Source organism: Staurois parvus, unplaced genomic scaffold (genome assembly GCF_062004578.1).
Source record: "Staurois parvus isolate SC_StPar_1 unplaced genomic scaffold, SC_StPar_1.0 ptg000818l, whole genome shotgun sequence".
Classification (NCBI taxonomy): Eukaryota; Metazoa; Chordata; class Amphibia; order Anura; family Ranidae; genus Staurois; species Staurois parvus.
The window spans coordinates 7,148,487-7,168,917 of record NW_028318614.1 but is presented as its reverse complement, the minus strand read 5'-3'; the positions used below and the strand labels follow the sequence as shown (position 1 = coordinate 7,168,917).

At 43.2% G+C, this 20,431-nt stretch overlaps 1 protein-coding gene across 1 annotated transcript in view; it reads right to left on the bottom strand.

Moving 5' to 3' along the window:
* VWCE (von Willebrand factor C and EGF domains) overlaps nucleotides 1–20,431 on the bottom strand; it is a 132,039-nt gene that overhangs the window by 93,410 nt on the left and 18,198 nt on the right. Inside the window, exons 2-4 of the mRNA XM_089654996.1 lie at nucleotides 8,533–8,627; nucleotides 4,462–4,551; nucleotides 4,342–4,383 (exon numbers count right to left, since the gene is read on the bottom strand). Coding sequence (XP_089511122.1) covers nucleotides 4,342–4,383; nucleotides 4,462–4,551; nucleotides 8,533–8,627 — 227 coding nt within the window. The remainder of the gene's footprint in view (nucleotides 1–4,341; nucleotides 4,384–4,461; nucleotides 4,552–8,532; nucleotides 8,628–20,431) is intronic.

The following is a 20,431-nucleotide window of genomic DNA, read 5'->3' as shown; positions in this document are numbered from 1 at the left end:
GGTCTGGTATCAGGTTTTTATTTTAGGTCTACATCACACGGGATAGACTTCTCTCACTACCTGTTTAAAAAAATTGCCATATATCACCATAGTAGTGAGCAGAATATACAGTGTGTACCCTGTGGAAAATGTTCCCCTAGTCTCCTGTAAACATTTGGCTTTCTTTTCACTTTCTGTCCCTGTGACCACTGCATTGGAACAAGATGTAAGGAAAAATCTCCCAGTGGGGATACAGACAGCAACAAAAATAGAATTTACTACACGGAATATGTTCCATGATTTTGTCAGTAAATGGACAATAACACTTTCATGAAAATTCTGAAATCTTTATATGTTCTGAAAGAACAACTTCACTTTTAGTGACATTGTCCTTTAAATACCCCAACCCCATTCAGTTAAATCCACCTACCTAAATACTTACCTTCAGCCAAGAACCTTATGTCTTCACCATGTGGTCCTGCCTGCTGCCACATAGCCCTGCAAAAATAAAAGTCCCAGAAGCATCCAACTCATTCAGCCACTGATTTCATTTACTCCAAAGGCTCAAGTACTCGGTCACGCAACCATCCAGTGGAGAACAGACCCAGATATAGTAAAGATTAGATTAGTGGTGTGCGTACATAGAAGGAGCTAGAACTATGTGGCTGCGGGCAGGGTCCCAGTGAGGATCTCAGAAGGAGCAGATGGAAAGTAAGTTTGTGATCAGGTGAGCTTCAAAAAAGGTAGGAGGATTTGGGAGGAACAATTAAAGAATACTTTCACATTTTGGGTAAATTAACATATTCATGCAATCATATATATAACTGCTCCAAAACCATAAAGCTAAAACATACTGTCAGTGCTAAATTATATCTAAAGCTAAATCTGTGAAAATGTTGTTGGCATCTCTTATTACAAATGCTAATTGCCTGGCTATCATGCTTCAAAATCATCAACTCTTTTAACCTCGTAGCTAGCACCTTCGCATACAGTTTTGTATCTGTATTTAGTAGAGATATAGGTCTATAGCTAGCGCATTGTGAACTATCCTTTCCTTCTTTTAGAATGATCGTTATATACGCTTGCAACGATTCTTCTCTTATTCCCATTCCCTCTCCTAAGGCATTCATATATGTACAAAGCTTAGGGACAAGTAGGTCTCTAAATTTGTTCTAATACCCCACCATATACCCATCGGGTCCTGGGCTCTTCCCTACTGCTGTATTCTTCAGGAACAAATTAATTTCTTCCTGGAGTATTGCTTGTTCTAGAGATGCAAATTTTTCTTTTTGATATTTTTGGCAGATCTTCTGCCTTTAAATTGAATCCAATGCTTTGGAAGGGTGTCCCAATACTTTTGACAATATAGTGTATTATTGTGTTAGCTGTGTTAATTAGTTCCTTGGTGTATTTCATGCTGGATAACTTGCACTATTTAGGTAATTGGCCCAACAGGAGTGGTGCTCCTTGACAGGTAAGGGTTAACCTTGCTGTTTAGGTTTTCCCGGGATTTTCTGAGAAGTACTACCCTCTACTGGACAAAGCATATAAAAAGAGAAACACCATCTGTGTGTGTGTGTGTGTGGGGGGGGGGGGGTAGGTTGCTCTCTGAATGGGAAAAGAAGGAGCGCTGCTGAAGATGTAATTCCCACTTTGCTATCTTTACCACTTCTTGTGGGAGCCTAGCCAGGGTGCCAAAGGAATATGCTGCTAAATGGACTAATGGACTTTCCCACATGTTTAGGGTATGACCACCTCATGGGGCACAAGGGAGCACCAGGGACCCACTAAAAGGACACTCAGAGGACATTGTACAGGAATGTGTATTGAAGATGTTTCTGAGAACTGTTCATTTGTCACATTTAACTACTTCAAGTAAAAAAAACTTTATTATTTTGCCTAGTCTGAAGTCAGTAAAGGGGTGCATGCATGGCGTATCAAAGAACTAGGGCTTGAAATGGGGAATGAGAAGAGTGGAGGAAGGGGCTGTATCCATGTCTAAAAGGCAGGAAGCTATCCAGGGAAAGCTGTAGAACAGCTGCTAATGAAAACCGGAACAGCCCCAGGTGCATGAGATCTGTGCAGTCGTCCACCTATCAGTGGTTTTAACAGGCTGCCTGGAACACCTATGCCTCCCATGCTGGTAAACACAGCTTCTACACAGGTGTACACAACAGTATGCCCAAGTGAAAGTGGCCTTGTGACAAAACATTTTGCTGAACAAATGGTAACAGCAGATTCCTTCTTTATTAACCACTTCCAGACCGGACACTTTTACCCCCTTCCTGACCAGGGCAATTTTCAGCTTTCAGCGCTGTCACACTATGAATGACAATTGCGCTGTCATGCAACACTGTACCCAAATGAATTTTTTACCATTTTTTTTGAGACAGATAAAGCTTTATTTTGGTGATATTTATTCACCGCTGGGATTTTTATTTTTTTTGCTATGTAAATGAAAAAGTCCAAAAAATTTTTAAAAAGTGTTTTTTTTATAAAATTTTGCAAATAAATAATATTTCATCATAAATCTTTGCCAAAATTTATTCCATTATCTTTTTAGTAAAAAAAAATCCAAATTAGTTTAGAACCAAAAATTATAATTTTTAAACATTTTTTTTTACATTTTTATTTTATTTTTTTATATTTTTATTTTTTTTATTTTTTTTACATACTGTCAGGAATGGACTGGCCAGCAATGGTGGGACTCACCTGCCTTTTGATCTGCAGTACCAGGGCTGGCCAGCGGGTGCTCCCAGCAATCAGAGACTCAACCTTTCAGCCAGCTAACACCTGGAATTGATGATACTGGTGTATTTAAGGGATGGCCAGACTTGCAGACTCTGCCTTGGTGTTGTGTTTGTCCTGGGCCCTGTATCTGTCCTACATCCTGTTTCTGTTCCTTTGCTGACCCTGCCTGATCTGAACCGCTGCTGACTTCTCCTGCTCTGATCCTGGCTCGCTCCTGACCATCCCTCTGCCTGACCCTCTGTACCACGCTGCTTGCTACCTGTTCTGATCCCTGGCTTGTGACCCTGACCATCCCTCTGCCTGACCCTCTGTACCACGCTGCTTGCTACCTGTTCTGATCCCTGGCTTGTGACCCTGACCATCCCTCTGCCTGACCCTCTGTACTACGCTGCTAGCTACCTGCTGAACCTGGCCTGTGACCCCGACCCATCTCCGCTTGCTCCCCCTGTACCTACCTGCCCTATTGATATTGACCCGGCCTGCCTGACGACGCTTGCATTGTATGTACTGTTATCTGTGGGTGGTTGGTTTGGTTTGTTTGCACTGTATTATGTTTTAGTATTGCACTGCGTTTATGTTTGTATGGTTAGTGTTAATAAATTATATTGTTTATCACATATCTGAAGTCTGCATTTCCCTGCGTCAGTCACACACCTCTGGTCACACCTGGGAGCCCTGACACATACTGTCACCCTAGCAGTACAGTGTCACCATGGTGACACTGTACTACTTGTGGGGGGTAATGAAGATTTTTTTTTTTTTTACACTGATTGCTTTACACCCATATAGGATGTAAAAGAAATCATTTCTCTTTCTCTCTGTGTGCATTCTTGCACTCATTGAGAAGTACTGAGTGAGCTGTGATTGGTCACAGCTTGTCACATGGTACAAGGCTTTTGTGAATAGCCTTGCACCATGTGACCTCTGTGATCATTCACAGATTTCACATGTAGTAAGCAATGATGTCACAAGTGACATCTTGCTTACTACTTTGCATGTGATCACTGATTGGCCAATCAGTGATCACATGATCGGGACCTCGTATAGAGGTCCCGTCCGACGATCGGTGTTTCACTGTGTCCGAAGGACACAGCAGGCACCGGATCGTGGTGCTGCGCGCTCCAAGGGAGCGCGCACAAGCAGGGTACGGGGAGGCCGTTTATAAACGACCACCTGACTCTGCACTGCCACCATCCGGCCGTTTATATGCAACGGCTGGTCGGGAAGTGGTTAAAGTAATACTAAAGGCTCGATTTTTTTTTTCTTTAAAATAACAAACATGGTATATTTACCTGCTCTATACCTCCCCGATCCTCCTCTTCTTGGGTCCTCCACCGGAGTTCCTGGGCCCCCCACTGCTTTCCCCTTCAGCAAGCTGCTTGCTATGGAGGCACCCATGTGTGCTCACTCCCAAGTTCTGCTATGTGTGTTCACTCTCCCTTTTCACTGGCTCTGACTGACAGCAGCAAGACTAACAACCATCTTAACTGATCTGTGCCTATTCCTGATATTTAACTTTGCTTTGTTTTACCTTCAGGGCTAATTCCTTCCAGCCTCCATTGTCTGGTAAGGTTTTATATTTTTTCTTTATAATCATATATCATATCTCACCTTTGTCTTCCATTTCCTTGTCATACTCAGTGGCGTAATGATCTGCAATGAGAACAGGCTTAGACTCTTGGATGACATCAACAAGAGAACACAGAGGTCTCACATCTTATATCTTATTACCAGTGCAGGTGACACCTTGATGTCCATCTCTACAGGAACAAACATTGGGGGCAATACAGTAGCCACTGCCACAGCCAAATGAACACAGTGCTGCAAGAAAGAAGAAGAAGAGCCATGTCTGTCAAAAATATGAGCAGGAGCTAGGGCATAGCTACAGGGATAAAGAAGAGGCAATGCGTCCTGAGCCAAGAAGGACAGAAGATCCAGGCACCCTTAGTAACTCTCTGTGTACCCATTACATTCTGTACAGGATAAAGCCAAATTTCCATTTTCATCACACTTATTTTAGGAAGTAAAAGCAAAAACCGTAATTTGATTTTTTTTGTTTACAAAATGCACAGTGTGTGTTCAGGGCCATTCACCCACCCCTGCACGCCTGTCACAATAGGATGAATGGCTGCATCCCTACCATCACTGAATCCCCATGCAGAAACATGGGCTGTCTGCACGCAGCTCCAGCAACATATAAAAGGCACTCACTCAAGCTGTAAGGAACACACACCCATGTGGATGAGCCCTTATATTATTTTTAATTATTTGTACATAGACTATCATTGTGCAAAAATGTTTTTTGCAGGGTGCTTCTTAAAGCAGATCTCCAAAGAATAAACATGAAAAGCCTAATAAAACATCAAATAACAAAATCAGCTTTTTGCTGCAATATTCAGGTTCACAGTACTTTTTTTCTGCTACCAGATATCCTCAAATTTGAAGCCAGCATCGTTCAACCCACTTTCTCTGAATCCAAGTTATCCTGGACCCGCCCCGACCTGTCTCTGGACACTGACAGGTGAAGCAGCAAAGTGATTATGTCATCTATCTTGTCACTTTTCTCTCGCTTAAACAGATACTAAAGCTGAAAACATTTTTTACCTGAATGCATCCCTTGCATTAAAGTGGTTGTAAAGGCTGAAGGTTTTTTACCTTCATGCATTCTATACATGATTATAAAAACCTTCTGTGTGCAGAAGACCCCCCCAGTCCCCCAAAATACTTACCTGAGCCTCATCGCGATCCAGTGATGTGAATGACAGCCTCAGCTGCCCTGGGCCTCTGCCTCCTATTGGCTAAGACAGCAAGCAGGAGCCATTAGATCCTGCTGCTGTCAATCAAAGCCAATCAGCCAATGAGGAGAGAGAGGGGGCAGGGCCAAGCTGCGGCTCCGTGTGTGAATGGACACACAGAGCAGCGTGTGCCCCCATAGCAAGCTGCTTGCTGTGGGGGGCATCCAACAGGTAGGAGGAGCCAGGAAAGCCTGCAGGGGACCCGAGAAGAGGAGGCTGCAGGCTGCTCTGTGCAAAACGAATGCACACAGCAGGTAAGTATAGACATGTTTGTTATTTTACAAAAAGAATGAACCTTTAGAATCGCTTTAAGGTAAGAAAGTCTTCTATTTCTTTGACCTCCCCCCTGTGTGAAGGGGAAGAGAAAGGAGAATAGATCCTGTGCTGTGCATGGCTGTATCTCTTCTCCCCTCTCTTCCTCTTCACACAGGGACTCGAACAGCAGCAAGAGTCACTGGCTTCTGCTGCTGTCAATCAAATACAGTGAGGAGGAAGTGGGGGGGGGGCCAAGTCCTGCTGTGTAAGTCTATGTAGCGCGGCTCCATAGACCCACAGCTTGGGAGCGTGCAGACACTGTGTGCCTCCAGAGCAAGTGGATTGCTATACGGACACAAGGAGAAGAGGAGGAGCCAGGATCGCCAACGGGGAAGGATCGGGGCTGCTCTGTGCAAAACCACTGCACAGAACAGATGAGTATAACATGTTTGTTATTTTAATTTTTTTTTTAAATGACTTTAGTAAAACTTTAAGTCATTTCTCTGTCACTTTGCTCTCTTTCCCTATCTGCATACTTTTTTTTTTAACAAATCAACTGATTGGCTGCTTGTATGGCTTCTTCCTCTCACATTCCAGTTCTTCTCTACAGCGACTGCAAAAGGCGGATACCAGGTCAAAATCAGGTTGCGTTACAAAAAAATAATTTTAATGATGTGTTAATAATCACAGATCTGCATTCATTTCTGTCTTTTACTGTATATCTGCCAACGGTTTACCCAGATTTACCTCCATACCTCCCTCTACCCCTCTAAAGCATGTTTCAACATTCATTTTTTTTTTTGTACTTTGTTGTTGTAGAGAGAAACAGATTTTATTACTCCCTGTGAAATCATCACCAGGCTTGAAAAATTCTTGCAGGGGCAGTTGCTGAAAGTCCACATAGATACATCTCCCAGAACTACGGTTCCCAAAAGCCCTTCCTTTACACACAGTGCCCTGATTTGGTATCTAACCTGTGCAATTCAAACTGCGCATAAAATGAAAAAAATGCATAAGCTGGGGTTACATCCATTAAGCCCCGGTTCACATATATGTGGCCGTGCGGGCCGCATTTTGCATGGACACGAGAGCCCATTCATTTGAATGGACTCCCGTGCCCATGACATGCAGGAAAGAAGGCCCTGCATTTCTTCCGAAAACGCAGCCCGCATGAGAACCTCGGTTCCCAGTACAGTTGCGTTTTCCAGTGCGGGTGGCGTGCCATTCGAACTAAACATTTCTCTGTGAGGGTGGTGCGGCTGCACAGGTTTTCATGCGGATCTGCAGTGGCACCACCCGCACACAGATGTGAACCTAGCCTAAGGGTCCATTCACATCACGTGTAGGGAGACAGCATTGGGGGGCCATTCCAGTGCAGTCCCACCGCACATCCATCACAAGATAAGGCAAAATGCCCTGTTTACAGTGTGGCCAGTTCACACCACTATGTTGCGGTGATGTGCACTGAAAAAAAGTACTGTGTATTGTACTTTTTTCCAGCGCATGTCACCGCATGCCTGCCTATAGAACTTTATGAAATTTCATTCTGTGACATTTCAATAAAGTTTGTTAAAAAAAAAAGGTATTGGCGCATCAACACTGTACTTGTCCTTCCAGATTGCACTGCACACCAGCCACTGATTGCAATGTACAAGCCTTCAAATCATAGGTCAAAAGGACCAACAAATCCAGTTATATAAGCAGCTGAAGTTACTATATATATCTAACCCTCTTCCACCTTTTAATACTCACTTTTGGCCAAAGATGTCATCCATCACATTAAAGGACCAATAAGGAGGCTCAAAACAAGGAAGGAATGGAACAAAGATCAACTTTGTCAGTTAGAGTCAAAGTTTGCATATACATTCAGTTATCTATATCTTTGACTCCATTGAATGTTTTAATATGTGAAAAAACAAACTCTCCTTATGCAATTTGTTTAGTATTATGCATTTTGACTAAAATATATTTTACAGGTATATACTGTATACATTCCATATAACCAAACAAGGCCCAAAACTGTTCTACAGCTCATCAACCTAACACTTTCTTATATACTGGCACCTTTAACAAGTACTGTAATTGCAGTTAATATTACTATTATATAGTAGTATGTGCTCTACTATTTTTTTAAATTCGGTAAATCAAAACAGTCATTCCCCCCGCCAATTTTTTCACTCAGTTTGGACCCCGTATCCATTAAATTTAATATATCTGCTATGGTAGAAAGGTTATGGAAATTTACTTCATAAACATAACAAAAAATGTGAATATTCTCATTAATTTTTGGATATTATTGCAACCAACCTTAACTAACACTAGCACTGTAAAATTTTTACCTGTAAAAAAATTGACCTTGCAATAAAGTATTTTGTGTAAATTGTAAAATATTGTAATAACACATATGATGTCACTTGCGGTATTCTGAATCCAAGCAAGACATGAACCGCACTTTGTGCAATTTGTTGCATGCAAAATGATGAACAAACATGACCACAGCTCTACCAGACAACACACCTTGTCCTTGATAGCCATGGCAGCAACAGAACAACTGAGTTGGGATTAGATGGGACAGTGAAGGAACAAGAAAATGTTCACTGATTGTTTGCTGTGTGTAATAGGGAACATTTGGGCATATCTGACTGCTGAATTTCTTAAACAATATTAAGAACCTGAGAAAAATGTAATCCACTGTTTTTTTTTCCAAAAACCAAATCATTAGTTTAAACAAAATATATGAAATGAGACTTACGCTGAATGCATTGTCCAGTACCTGGGGAGATTGTCCATCCTGGACAGCAACCACTGCCCATACCTGAGAAACAAACGTGAGGTCCAGAACGAAGTCTACAGAGATACAAGAAGAACAAACACATCAATAGCCACTTGATTAAGAAAACTAGAAAAATAATAAATGGAATGTTGACTTCATAGGTACATTCATCAAAACTGGCCACTATTCTCATCTCTGATGTAGATTTAAGCCCATTACATGCACTGTGGCAACCTTATCAGATTATTTTATCCTCTGCTGTCATTATGCTGGAGCTGCACCTTGACACCAGTGTGTGGACAATGCCTTGGTCATCAGTGTTTGAATGATATTATGTTTAAAGGAATAGAATAATGCTATGTTTGAAAAATATGTTAGAGCCTTCTCCCAGTGCTGGCAAGGTGAAATTTGTACTTTGCAATGCCAGTGAGATGACATCATCAGAGAGCTACTCTTTCCTTTTGGGGAATTCCTTAACCACTTGCCTTCCTGAGGATTTACCCCCCTTTCTGATCAGGCCATTTTTTGCGTTATGTCGCTGCGTTACTTTAAGTGACAATTGCGCGGTCATGCAATGCTGCACCCAAATGAAATTTACGTCCTTTTTTCCCACAAATTGAGCTTTCTTTTGGTGGTATTTGATTGCCTGTGTGTTTTTTATTTTTTGTGCTATAAAAAAAACAAAAAAACCCCGACAATTTTGAGAATAAAAACAATATGTTTGACTTTTTGCTATTACACATGTCCAGTAAAAAATTTTAAAAAATAAAATTTAGTCATAAATTTAGGCCAAAATGTATTCTGCTATATGTCTTTGCTAAAAAAATTAATCAGTAAATTAATTGGTTTACATGAAAGTTATAGCGTTTACAAATGACGGTATAGATACTGGAATTTTTTTTTCTACTAGTAATGACAGCGATCAGCAACTTATAGCGGGACTGCAGCGGACATTCTGACACTCGAAGGAACTGACTTGGTGTCACTGACATCCCCAGTGACACCAATACAGTGATCAGTGCTAAAAAAAAGTACTGACACTGTACTAATGGCACTGGGCAGGGAAGGGTTAACATGAGGGGTGATCAAAGGGTTAACTGTTTGCAGGGATTATTTTACTAGGGGGCCATGTCAGTGTTCTTCACTGTAAGCACACTGCTCTGGATGGCTGTGCTGTGCACAGCCATCCAGAGCAGTGTGCCCAAGCTGACAGGGAGGAGAACTGTTAGTAAACATAACAATAAAAAATGATAAGCATGCAAAGTGAAAACTATATCCTTAGTTACTTTAAAGTTTATTTCAAAGATTTTTTTTTAGCTTTGGATAGAGTGATGGTAGGTCACCCTTTGTTTATATTGGTGACCAATGTCACACAGAAAGAAATCAAAGAGAAATCTAATATTTTAGAGTTGTCTCCTAAACATAGACACAAGAGGTTGCCACCTGAGCAATAAGTCCATCCGTGAAATTTCCTTGCTACTATATATTACATAGTCAACTGGTATTATAAAAAAGTGGAAGTAATTGCGTGTAAAGGCAGGCATCCCAATACTTTTGCCAATATAGTGCATATCATATTTACTTGTTTTGAGCTAAGCTTACTTAAGATGGCCATGGCGAGAAATGCTCGGGGGGGGGGGGGTTCAGAGTGATTTCTCATCAAAATTAAACAGAGACATGAATAGATGGGTGAGTTTGCGTTGAATATTAAATAGCCTTTCTGGTTTTTGGTGCTCAGATTCAGTGTAGCTCTGTTTTAAGAAGGTTTTTAAAGGTAATACATAAAAACAACATGAGACAAAAAAGTAAAATAAATATAGCCCCCTGGTCCTAAATTGGGGCTACTATGTAAATTTTGGCTGTGTTATACGCAGTTCAGATCGATTGTGCAGTAAATAGCTGGCCTTTACCTAAGCTCTGTGGTGTTGTGCATTTCTCACCGTCACCAGTAGGAGTCTCTGAAACTCCAGGCCATAGTATGAGATTTCACAAACAGTAAAGAGTAATAAAGAGTTATGAATATTTATATTTCTTCCAGCCAGCCCAGTAGGAGGTTCATAGCCACTGATGCATACTGAGAGAGAATATAAATAATTGGAGTGGTCCAAGCTAGCTCGCTTCTCTCAAACTGAGGCTTGAGGATATGCTTCTGGAGAGAGCTCTGTGACTAGGCCCTGAAGACTATTTGGGGGCCTATCTATGCTGAGGTGGTCCTGAGGCTGTCCTGCCCAGTGTGGAGGAAGCCGAGCCAGGGTGATGAGATCCAGGGGAGGTACCTTGCTGGAGAGAGCCAGGATGAAGGCTGGTCTCTGAGAAGGGCCTGGTGACTCATTTGAAGGACGTACTGGAATCCGAAAATGCATTTGCAGTGTTGCCAGGTCAGCTTAAAGGTTCTCATACTGTGAAGCTGGACTTTGTTCTGGGTCCAAAGTGTTTGTAAGTAGTCTACTGCAGTATCTGGAACCCCCAACCTTCACTCTTTCTACCTCTGTTCCAAGTTCAACAATAAAACTTTGAAAAGACAAAAAGTGACTGGCGACCACTTTTTCTGGTCAAGATTCCACATAATAGCCATGGATCCAGCCCTGAAGTAAATGCTAGCTCGCTCCCTGCCTGTGGAAGTGTTCTCGTGCCTTTAGGTGGTTAGGGGCGGCACTAAATAAATATCACAGACAACTTGAAATAGGACAATCTATAGATCATTACAGTATAAAATAATACACATTACTACAAAACACATTTTTACATGACTTTCTTAGTGTGAAGGCAGACTTCGGACTTCTGCCTTAGTGTCCATAATATTTGACCAGCAAGACCATATCAGGTCAAATTTACGCGAAGGGAGTAGGTATGTTTCTCAAAAGAAATACATCTGTTCAGCTTATACACCATTTATGTAAAGATGAAAAGGGGGACGCAGACTCCCATTTTAAAGCCAACATCCTGTTTTATAGCCAATTATCAAGTACGGATGAATCCGAAGCATCCAAGAACGCATGTGAGAGGGTCAACTTCCAGGTGTGTAACAAAAATACTATTAGAGGTTAGAATCACCCCCTCCCAACACCTTCTCAGCTTGGGACAGCACCAGAGTAGGTAGATCAAAGTCCCATGTGGCTGGCTACATCTATTGCAGCAGGGATCGGCGTGTAAGCCAATTCTATGTACAAATTCAGGAGTACAGTATACTCTGTGGAGGATGAAACTATTGCTGAGACTTCCCAATTAAAATGCTAGTTGTCTGGCAGTTATGCTAATGCAAAAGCTTGAATACTTTTTGAGTCAATGATCTGGAACAAGTATACACATCAGGTGTTCAGAATTCTCTATCTACATGCAGGGGCGGACTGACCATTTGGAAACTCGGGCACTGCCCAAGGGCCCGGGGTCAGTAGGGCCCCTGGTACCTTTTTTATAGGCTTTTTGAGTTAGGGAAAGGACACAGGGGCCCCATGGTCCCCTATTGCCCGGGAGCCCCATGAGTTGTCAGTCCGCCTCTGTCTACATGTTAGTTTCAGATCAGTGACTCAGAAAGCACTGAAGCTAGAGAAACCCAGAAAAATATTTTTTTTCAGAAGGCGGCCACACATGATAGCAAACATACTATATTTCTCTAAGAGCTGGTTTACTTTAAATCTGAAAATAGCTATTTTAAATGCTGACCTTGAACATTAGCATATGGTAGGAAGTTAGCCCAATTTACAGAAAACATGGGAATTTGTGGTACTACATTATCAATTTTTAAAATCAAAGCTATTTCCAACCAATCGGTCTTTTATTCCTTATCTCTATGTTAAGATGAAGGCACAACTCCAGGCATATATAAAAGACACAGCTATGTACATGTCCCTATTTAAATTAAAGAAAAAGAGAGAGGAAAAAATTAACTGGGATGCATCAAAAACGTACTGGAATTTGTTGAAAATGCATCAAAAAACGCACCGGAACATGTCAAAAACACGCATGTAGAAACACTTCTGGAACGTATCTGGACTTTGTTTCTATGGTGTGAACCGGTCCTTATACATCATTACATGAAACTAGTGCAAGTTCCTTAATTTATGGTGCCTCTTGCAGACTTCTTTGCAGCAAAATATAGACTGGGAGAAAGAGAGGCAGAGCCAATCAGGTGTACTGATTAGGAACATACTGACATAAAGAAATAGCAGAGGGGTAACATCATCAGTGTAATGCTGCTCTTTCACTGTCCAGTTAGCAGGCTGCAGTGAAAAGGACACCACTGTGTTCTCTCCAGAGTCTCCAACGGTAACAGAGAATGTTTTTTAAGCTAAAAAAACCTTCAGAGCGCAGCCCCCCCCCCTTCATAATGACCTGAGCCTGATCTCAATCCAGGGATGTGTATGAAAGCAGATGATCTCTCCACTCTCTTCCTCCTCATTGGATCAGACACAGCAGCGGGAGCTGCCCCTGATGCTGTCAATCATAGCCAGAGGAGGAAGCGAGGTGCGGGGCCAAGCCGTGCTCAGCGTGTCTTATGAACACACAGAGCTGACTTGGGAGTGAGTTTGCATGAGTGTCCCCAAAGCAAGCTGCTTGTTATGTAGGTACTCAGCGGGGGAAGGGACCAGGAGCACCAGCGGGGGGCCTGAGAAGAGGAGGATTGGGCTGCTTTGTGCAAAACCATTGAGCAGGTAAGTATAAACCTGTTTGTCAATTTAAAAAAAGAACCAACCCTTTACAATCACTTTATTACATTGAGCACAATGAAATTATAAAAAAAATTCCCAGTAAACTGTTGAAGTTTTTACCCCAGCACTTGCACTTGCTGCTGACCCCTGCTCTCTAAGTACTGCTTTCCGGAAACTTTCAGTCTTCAAATGAAAGCATTAACAGTGGACAGTGCAGTCTGGAGTCACCTTGTTAGATTGGAAAAGGAGGGGGGAGAGGAGGGAGGAGAAGGGGAGTGTCTTATCATTCTAGTCTACCCGGTTGCTTCAATTGACACACATAGCCTAGGCAGATACAACTCTAGCCCCTGCATGTAAGGGTGGCTCCACAAGATGCTGCAAGAAAGAAGCCATGCTGAAACAGGAAACCTGGGGCAGTGATCATGGCACCAGCTTAAACTGGAGCATAGGCAAATATGGAAAGATAAAGAGGCTGCATACTCAGTACGTGATTAAATCAACTGCTGAAAGTGCTTTCTCCTTATTGTGAAAAAAAATATTAAATGCACATATACTATATTGCCAAAAGTCCATAGGGTTCAATATTGAGTTGGCCCACACGTGCAGCTATAACAACTTCAACTCTTCTGGGAAGGCTGTCCACAAGGTAAATGAGTGTGTCTATGGGAATGTTTGACCATTTTTCCAGAAGCACATTTTTGAGATCAGACACTGATGATGAGAAGGCCTGGCTCGCAGTTTCCACTCTCCACATCCCAAAGGAGTTCTATTGGGTTGAGGTCAGGACTCTGTGCACTGGTGGAACAGAAAGGGGCCATCCCCAAACTGTTCCCAAAGTTGGGAACATGAAATTGTCCAAAATGTCTTGGTATGCTGACATCTTAAGAGTTCACTTCATTGGAACTAAGGGGCCAAGTCCAACCCCTAAAAAACAACCCCACACCATAATCGCCCCACCACCAAACTTTATACTTGGCACAATGCAGTCAGACAAGTACCATTCTCCTGGCAACCATCAAACCCAGACATGTCCATCAGATTGCCAGACAGAGAAGTGTGATTTGCCACTCCAGAGAACACGTCTCCACATACACCACTGCATCCAATGGTTTGCATTGCAGTAGGTGATGTAAGGCTTGGATGCAGCTGCTTGGCCATGAAACCCATTCCATGAAGCTCTCTACGCACTGTTGTTGTGCTAATCTGAAGGCCACATGAAGTTTGGAGGTCTTTAGTTATTGACTCTGCAGACAGTTGGAGACTTCTGCGCACTGTGCACTTTAGCAAGTGCTGACCCCGCTCTGCCATTTTACATGGCTTACCACTTTGTGGCTGAGTTGTTCCTAGTTGCTTCCACTTTGTTATAATACCACTAACAGAATGGACTTATTGCATAGGTAGCAACCTATCACGGTAGCATGCTTGAATTCACTGAGCTCCTGAGAGCGACCCATTCTTTCACAAATGTTTGTAGAAGCAGTCTGAATGCCTACGTGCTTTATTTTATACACCTGTGGCCATGAAGGTGATTGGAACACCCAAATCCAATGATTTGAAGGGGTGCCCCAATACTTATGGCAATATAGTGTATTTTTGCAGTCAGTTTGAAAGCTGCTGGGCTTGTGAATAAACTACGAAGGTGCTCATCAGGGGTGACAGATGGGACTTGTAGTTTTCTAATTCACAGATTCCCATGAATAAATGATGTGGCTGCACAGGCAGAGCTGTTTTTCAAATGTGACAGCAGGTGCGGGGAGTGGAACCCCTGTCCACTGTCACAAGGAGAGGGGTTCTGGCAGCAAGAGCCACTTGAATATGAGTATGTTACATGTTCCACCCTAAATATGGGTGAAACATGTAACATGCTCCTAAAGGTGAACCTATCCCTTCAAAACTGAGGGTATACTATCACTTTAAACATGCGATTTGTTTGGCTGATGTGGGCAACATTTCCCCTTACCTTGCACCCAATTTTTAGATCTTATCTGCTTAGCGAAGTGTTATTGTAATGCAGTGAAAGTGTGTGATGCTGTGCATGTGTATAGTATAGACCAGTGAACTCCAAACTAAGGCCCGCAAGCTGGATGGAGCCTTTTGTTTGCCTTTATATGGCTCTTGGAACACTATTCCTTCCACTGTAATAAGGCACTTTTTCTGCCACTGATATAAAACAATATGGAACCATTCCTTCCACTGACACCAACAGTGGGGTATTACTCTTCCCACATACACCAATAATGGGGCATAATTTCTCCGGCTAACATCAACGATGAAGAACTATTCATCCAAATGACAACAAAATGGGGCTTAATTCCTCCTACTGACACCAACAATGAGACACTATCCCTTCCACTGACAACAATGATGGGGCAATATTACTTCCATAAAGATAAACAATTAAGCACTGTGCCTCTCACTAATCTCACTGACGGGGCACTAATCCTCCCATTAATACCAATAGGGAATTATTCCTCCCATGGACATAAATGATTGAGCACTATTTCTCCCACTGACACAAGTGATGGAGCATAATCCCTCCCACTGACACTAACAATAGGGCAATATTCCTCCCTCTAATATCAATGATGGGCCACTATTCCCCCTCCTACTAACCACTGGTGCAATGTAAAATTTTTACTCCCACTAACCACCAAGCATAAGGCATTGTGTACTCCTACTGACACTGGGACATTTTCTACTCACAATGGCCACAGTCCGGCCCCCTAAAGCCCAAAGGACAAAAAAATGGCTCTCTGTTTAGAAGGTTTGTGGACCCCTGAAATAGACTATGGTTAGACTTTGAGCCTTGACAATGTAGCGCCAAGGTATTATGCTTTGTCAGCATAATGCAGTGAAGTTGTAAATGAAGCAAAAGCATATTTTGCCATGTGAAAAAGAATTTTCAAAAACAGAAAGTCCCCTCCATGGGATGTTCCTAGAAAATGCAGGTACATTTCAGAAATATGTTCTGCTGCTCATTCAAGCCACTTTAGTTGTAATGAGTGCCAAGAACTTACCCCAGCATTTATATTCCACAGTCACGTTAATCTAATCACCATGGGATGTGTCAAGGTAGATACTGATTGTCTAAAAAAACTTTTTGGTATATTCAGACAGTCATTGGAACTGTAGAAGCTGCTTGGATATCTTTCTGTTGATCCCCACTGAGCAGGTAGACAATAGGTCTGTGTCTGCTCCACTTGCGCAGAGCCCATTGTTCTCTATGGGGTGGCTGGATGTAAACGGACATCCTGTCCGTTTACATCCGACTGTCATATGATCCGATCCTCTACCAGGGATGTCAAAATGCGGCCCTCCAGCTGTTGCAAAACTACAAATCTCATGAGGTATTGCAAGGCTGACAGTTACAAGCATGACTCCTAAAGGCAGAGGCCAGATGGGACTTGCAGTTCCTCAACAGCTGGTGGGCCACAGTTGAACACCTGTGCGCTAGATGGGTGGGAACGGATCCCCCATCTGTCTATTTTTATTGGATCAGATCAGACCGGATGCAGGTGGGTGTAAACGGACACATGTCCATTTTCATCCGTCTCCCCTTTGAGAACTATGGATGGCTTGGTTGGGTTCGCCTGAAAAATGTGAAAAAGTGGCTGCTTTCTCAGATGCCGTCTAGCCTGAAATGTCATCGCTGCAAGGAAAGGAAAGAAAGCAGTGAAGATTTAAAATCCCCTCTGCTTTCTAAAACTAGTAAATGCACATTTTTGGTGCATTGTGGTGACTTAGGCAGTCCACTCAAACAAATGGGCTGCCTTATCATAATGTATGGTAACACATGGCATAATATGAGACAAACAGAAACATGTTTGCAGAGCTACAACCATTATCATAGTAAGACATCTAAATATGTGTCTTCAGAGCCACAATCAATATCATAATGAATCAACCACAATCATGTCCATGGATACACAATCAGTATCACAGTGAGGAAACCAAAACCATGTCCACAGAGCCACAATCAGTATCATAGTGAGTCAGCCAGAAACATATCCACAGAGCCACAATCAGTATCATAGTGAAACAACCAGAATTGTGTCTGCAGAGCCACATTTAGTATCATAGTAAGTCAACCCGAAACATGTTTGTATAAGCGCAATCAGTATCATAGTGAGCCAACCAGCAACATGTCTACGGAGCCACAATCAGTATCATAGTGAGCCAACCAGCAACATGTCTACGGAGCCACAATCAGTATCATAGTGAGCCAACCAGCAACATGTCTACGGAGCCACAATCAGTATCATAGTGAGCCAACCAGCAACATGTCTACGGAGCCACAATCAGTATCATAGTGAGCCAGCCAGCAACATGTCTACGGAGCCACAATCAGTATCATAGTGAGCCAGCCAGCAACATGTCTACGGAGCCACAATCAGTATCATAGTGAGCCAGCCAGCAACATGTCTACGGAGCCACAATCAGTATCATAGTGAGCCAACCAGCAACATGTCTACGGAGCCACAATCAGTATCATAGTGAGCCAACCAGCAACATGTCTACGGAGCCACAATCAGTATCATAGTGAGCCAGCCAGCAACATGTCTACGGAGCCACAATCAGTATCATAGTGAGCCAACCAGCAACATGTCTACGGAGCCACAATCAGTATCATAGTGAGCCAACCAGCAACATGTCTACAGAGCCACAATCAGTATCATAGTGAGTCAACCAAACACATGTCTGTAAAAGAACAATCAGTACCATGGCAATGTAGTCAGCAATACGGGAAAGGAGACACTGCCTTTTATTCTCCTCTCCCTCTATTGAGATACTGATGTTATGCTGCACCATTCTCCTCCTGCAAGTTGGGGGGAGAGCTAAAGCCAAGCAAGGCCATAGATTTCTATGCAGAGCACTGAGAATCATGGGAGTTGTAGTTTGAGACAGAAGCCATATAATTGGACAAATACACTAATTACTCTACAAATCCCAATAGGCATTGTGCAATAGGAGTTGAGAGATGATTTTTGTATTAAACTGCCCAGGAAAGTTCTTCACACCGAGGAGACCATACCATCAGAGATCCAAGCCTGAGCCTTGGAGTGAGGACACCCAGGGGCAGCACAGCACCGCCTACATCACAACACCTGCACCACTACCTTAGAGAGAATGGAGCTTTTGGTAAGAGACCAAAACATCACCACAGCATCCCAGGGACTGGTGAGAGGGTTATTCACCCACTGCTGATACTGTTGGTAGGGACTGAGCCACTCAGAGCAGGGCACCAAGTGTACCCAATCCATACTGTACTCTATACTGCACTATTCCAAACTTAGACTGCACCTATACCAAGCCTATATTGCATTATACCAAATCTTTACTGCATTTGAACCACATCTACCCTGCACCTGTGCTGAGACTATAATATACCTATACTGTATCAATACTGCATGCAGGTTAACTGGGACTGTTGTTAAGCACACAATGCTTTTAAAGGGCCCCAATGATAGCCAGCAGAAGAATATCTCAAAGGGCTGCCCCACAAATAATAATTATTCTGTTAGCCCCCTTTGCTCCCCTGCCCCACCTGCTACCATCCTCCTTTTCTTTTAGACAATGCATATCCAGTCGGTCTAAGACTAGCTTCGCCACCATAAATGTTATGCTTGCCTAGTTACCAACCATATTGGGTGAAAATTTTTTAACTTTGCCTTTTACTACCTGTTTTGGCTCTTGTTTTCTTTGATATAGCACTACTATTAGGTATTAAATACTACTTTCTGTGAATTCCTGTGATATTGTATGTATGTACACTCAACCTTGTCTGTCAGAGGGGCTGAAGTTCTTGAGAAGGCCGAAGTAAAGAAAAGAAGACCCATCATATCCAGCAGCTCCTATGGGGGTGGTGCTACAGTAACTCAACCAGAAACAAGATTGTAGAAGCACAATCTATATAATAATGTGACAATCACAATTTATATAATATTGAGACAGTCTATATAATAATGAGACAATCACAATTTATATAATAATGAGACAATCAGATACTGTACATAACTAGAGATGAGCGAATTTTCAAAAATTTGGTTCGGCTGATTCGCCGAATTCGCCGATTAAATTCGCTTCGTGCCGAATATATTCGCTGCGAATTTAACTTATAAAAAGGGTGTTTCTAGGCTTCAGAGAGCCTTTATATTAGTGCAGAACACTGTACCTTTAATTTAAATGCCCTTGGAGTCTGCTGGGGAAGAGAAATAATACTGTCAGTCAGTATGACATGCAGATGAGTGCCGTCAATCTTAGAATCACCGCACACTTCACTCATTTGGGCAGTCACGGGGCCAAAACCAGAGTGTGGAGCCACAGTGTGGCGGTGGAGGCAGCAGCAATGGGAGGCCATACAGCACCCTATGACAAAATGGAACCCACCAGCAGTGTGAGGAGACCTGAAAGTGGCACATGGCAGAGTGTGGCGATGGAGACAGCAGCAATGGGAGGCCGTACAGGGACCCATGACACACTCTGGACCTGGCAGCAGCATGAGGAGGCGGTACAGGGGCCCATGACAGATTACGGGCCTGGCAGCAGCATGAGGAGTCGGTACGGGGGCCCATGGCAGATTACGGGCCTGGCAGCAGCATGAGGAGGCGGTACAGGGGCCCATGGCAGAGTGGCGGAGCGTAAGCAGCTAAAATTGAAGGCCATACAGAGGCCTATGTTAAAAAGTCCCCCCAGCAGCAGCGTGGGGAGACGACTATCAAGAGTCCAATGGCAGAGTGGCGGAGCAGAAGCAGCTTCAATTGAAGGCCATACACAGGCCTAGGTTAAAAAGCGGAAGCCGTCAGCAGCGTGAGCAGACGACAGAGACACATGGCGCAGGGTGGCGGTGGATGCAGCAGTATTCGGAAGCCAAACACAGGCCTCGGTTAAAAAGCGGAAGCCGTCAGCAGCGTGAGCAGACGACAGAGGCACATGGCGCAGGGTGGCGGTGGAGGCAGCAGCAATGGAAGGCCATACAGCACCCTATCACAAAATGGAACCCACCAACAGTGTAAGGAGACCTGAAAGTGGCACATGGCGCAGGGTGGCGGTGGAGGCAGCAGTATTCGGAAGACATACACAGGACTAGTTTAAAAAGCGGAAGCCGTCAGCAGCGTGAGCAGACGACAGAGGCACATGGCGCAGGGTGGCGGTGGAGGCAGTAGTATTCGGAAGCCATACACAGGCCTAGGTTAAAAAGCGGAAGCCGTCAGCAGCGTGAGCAGATGACA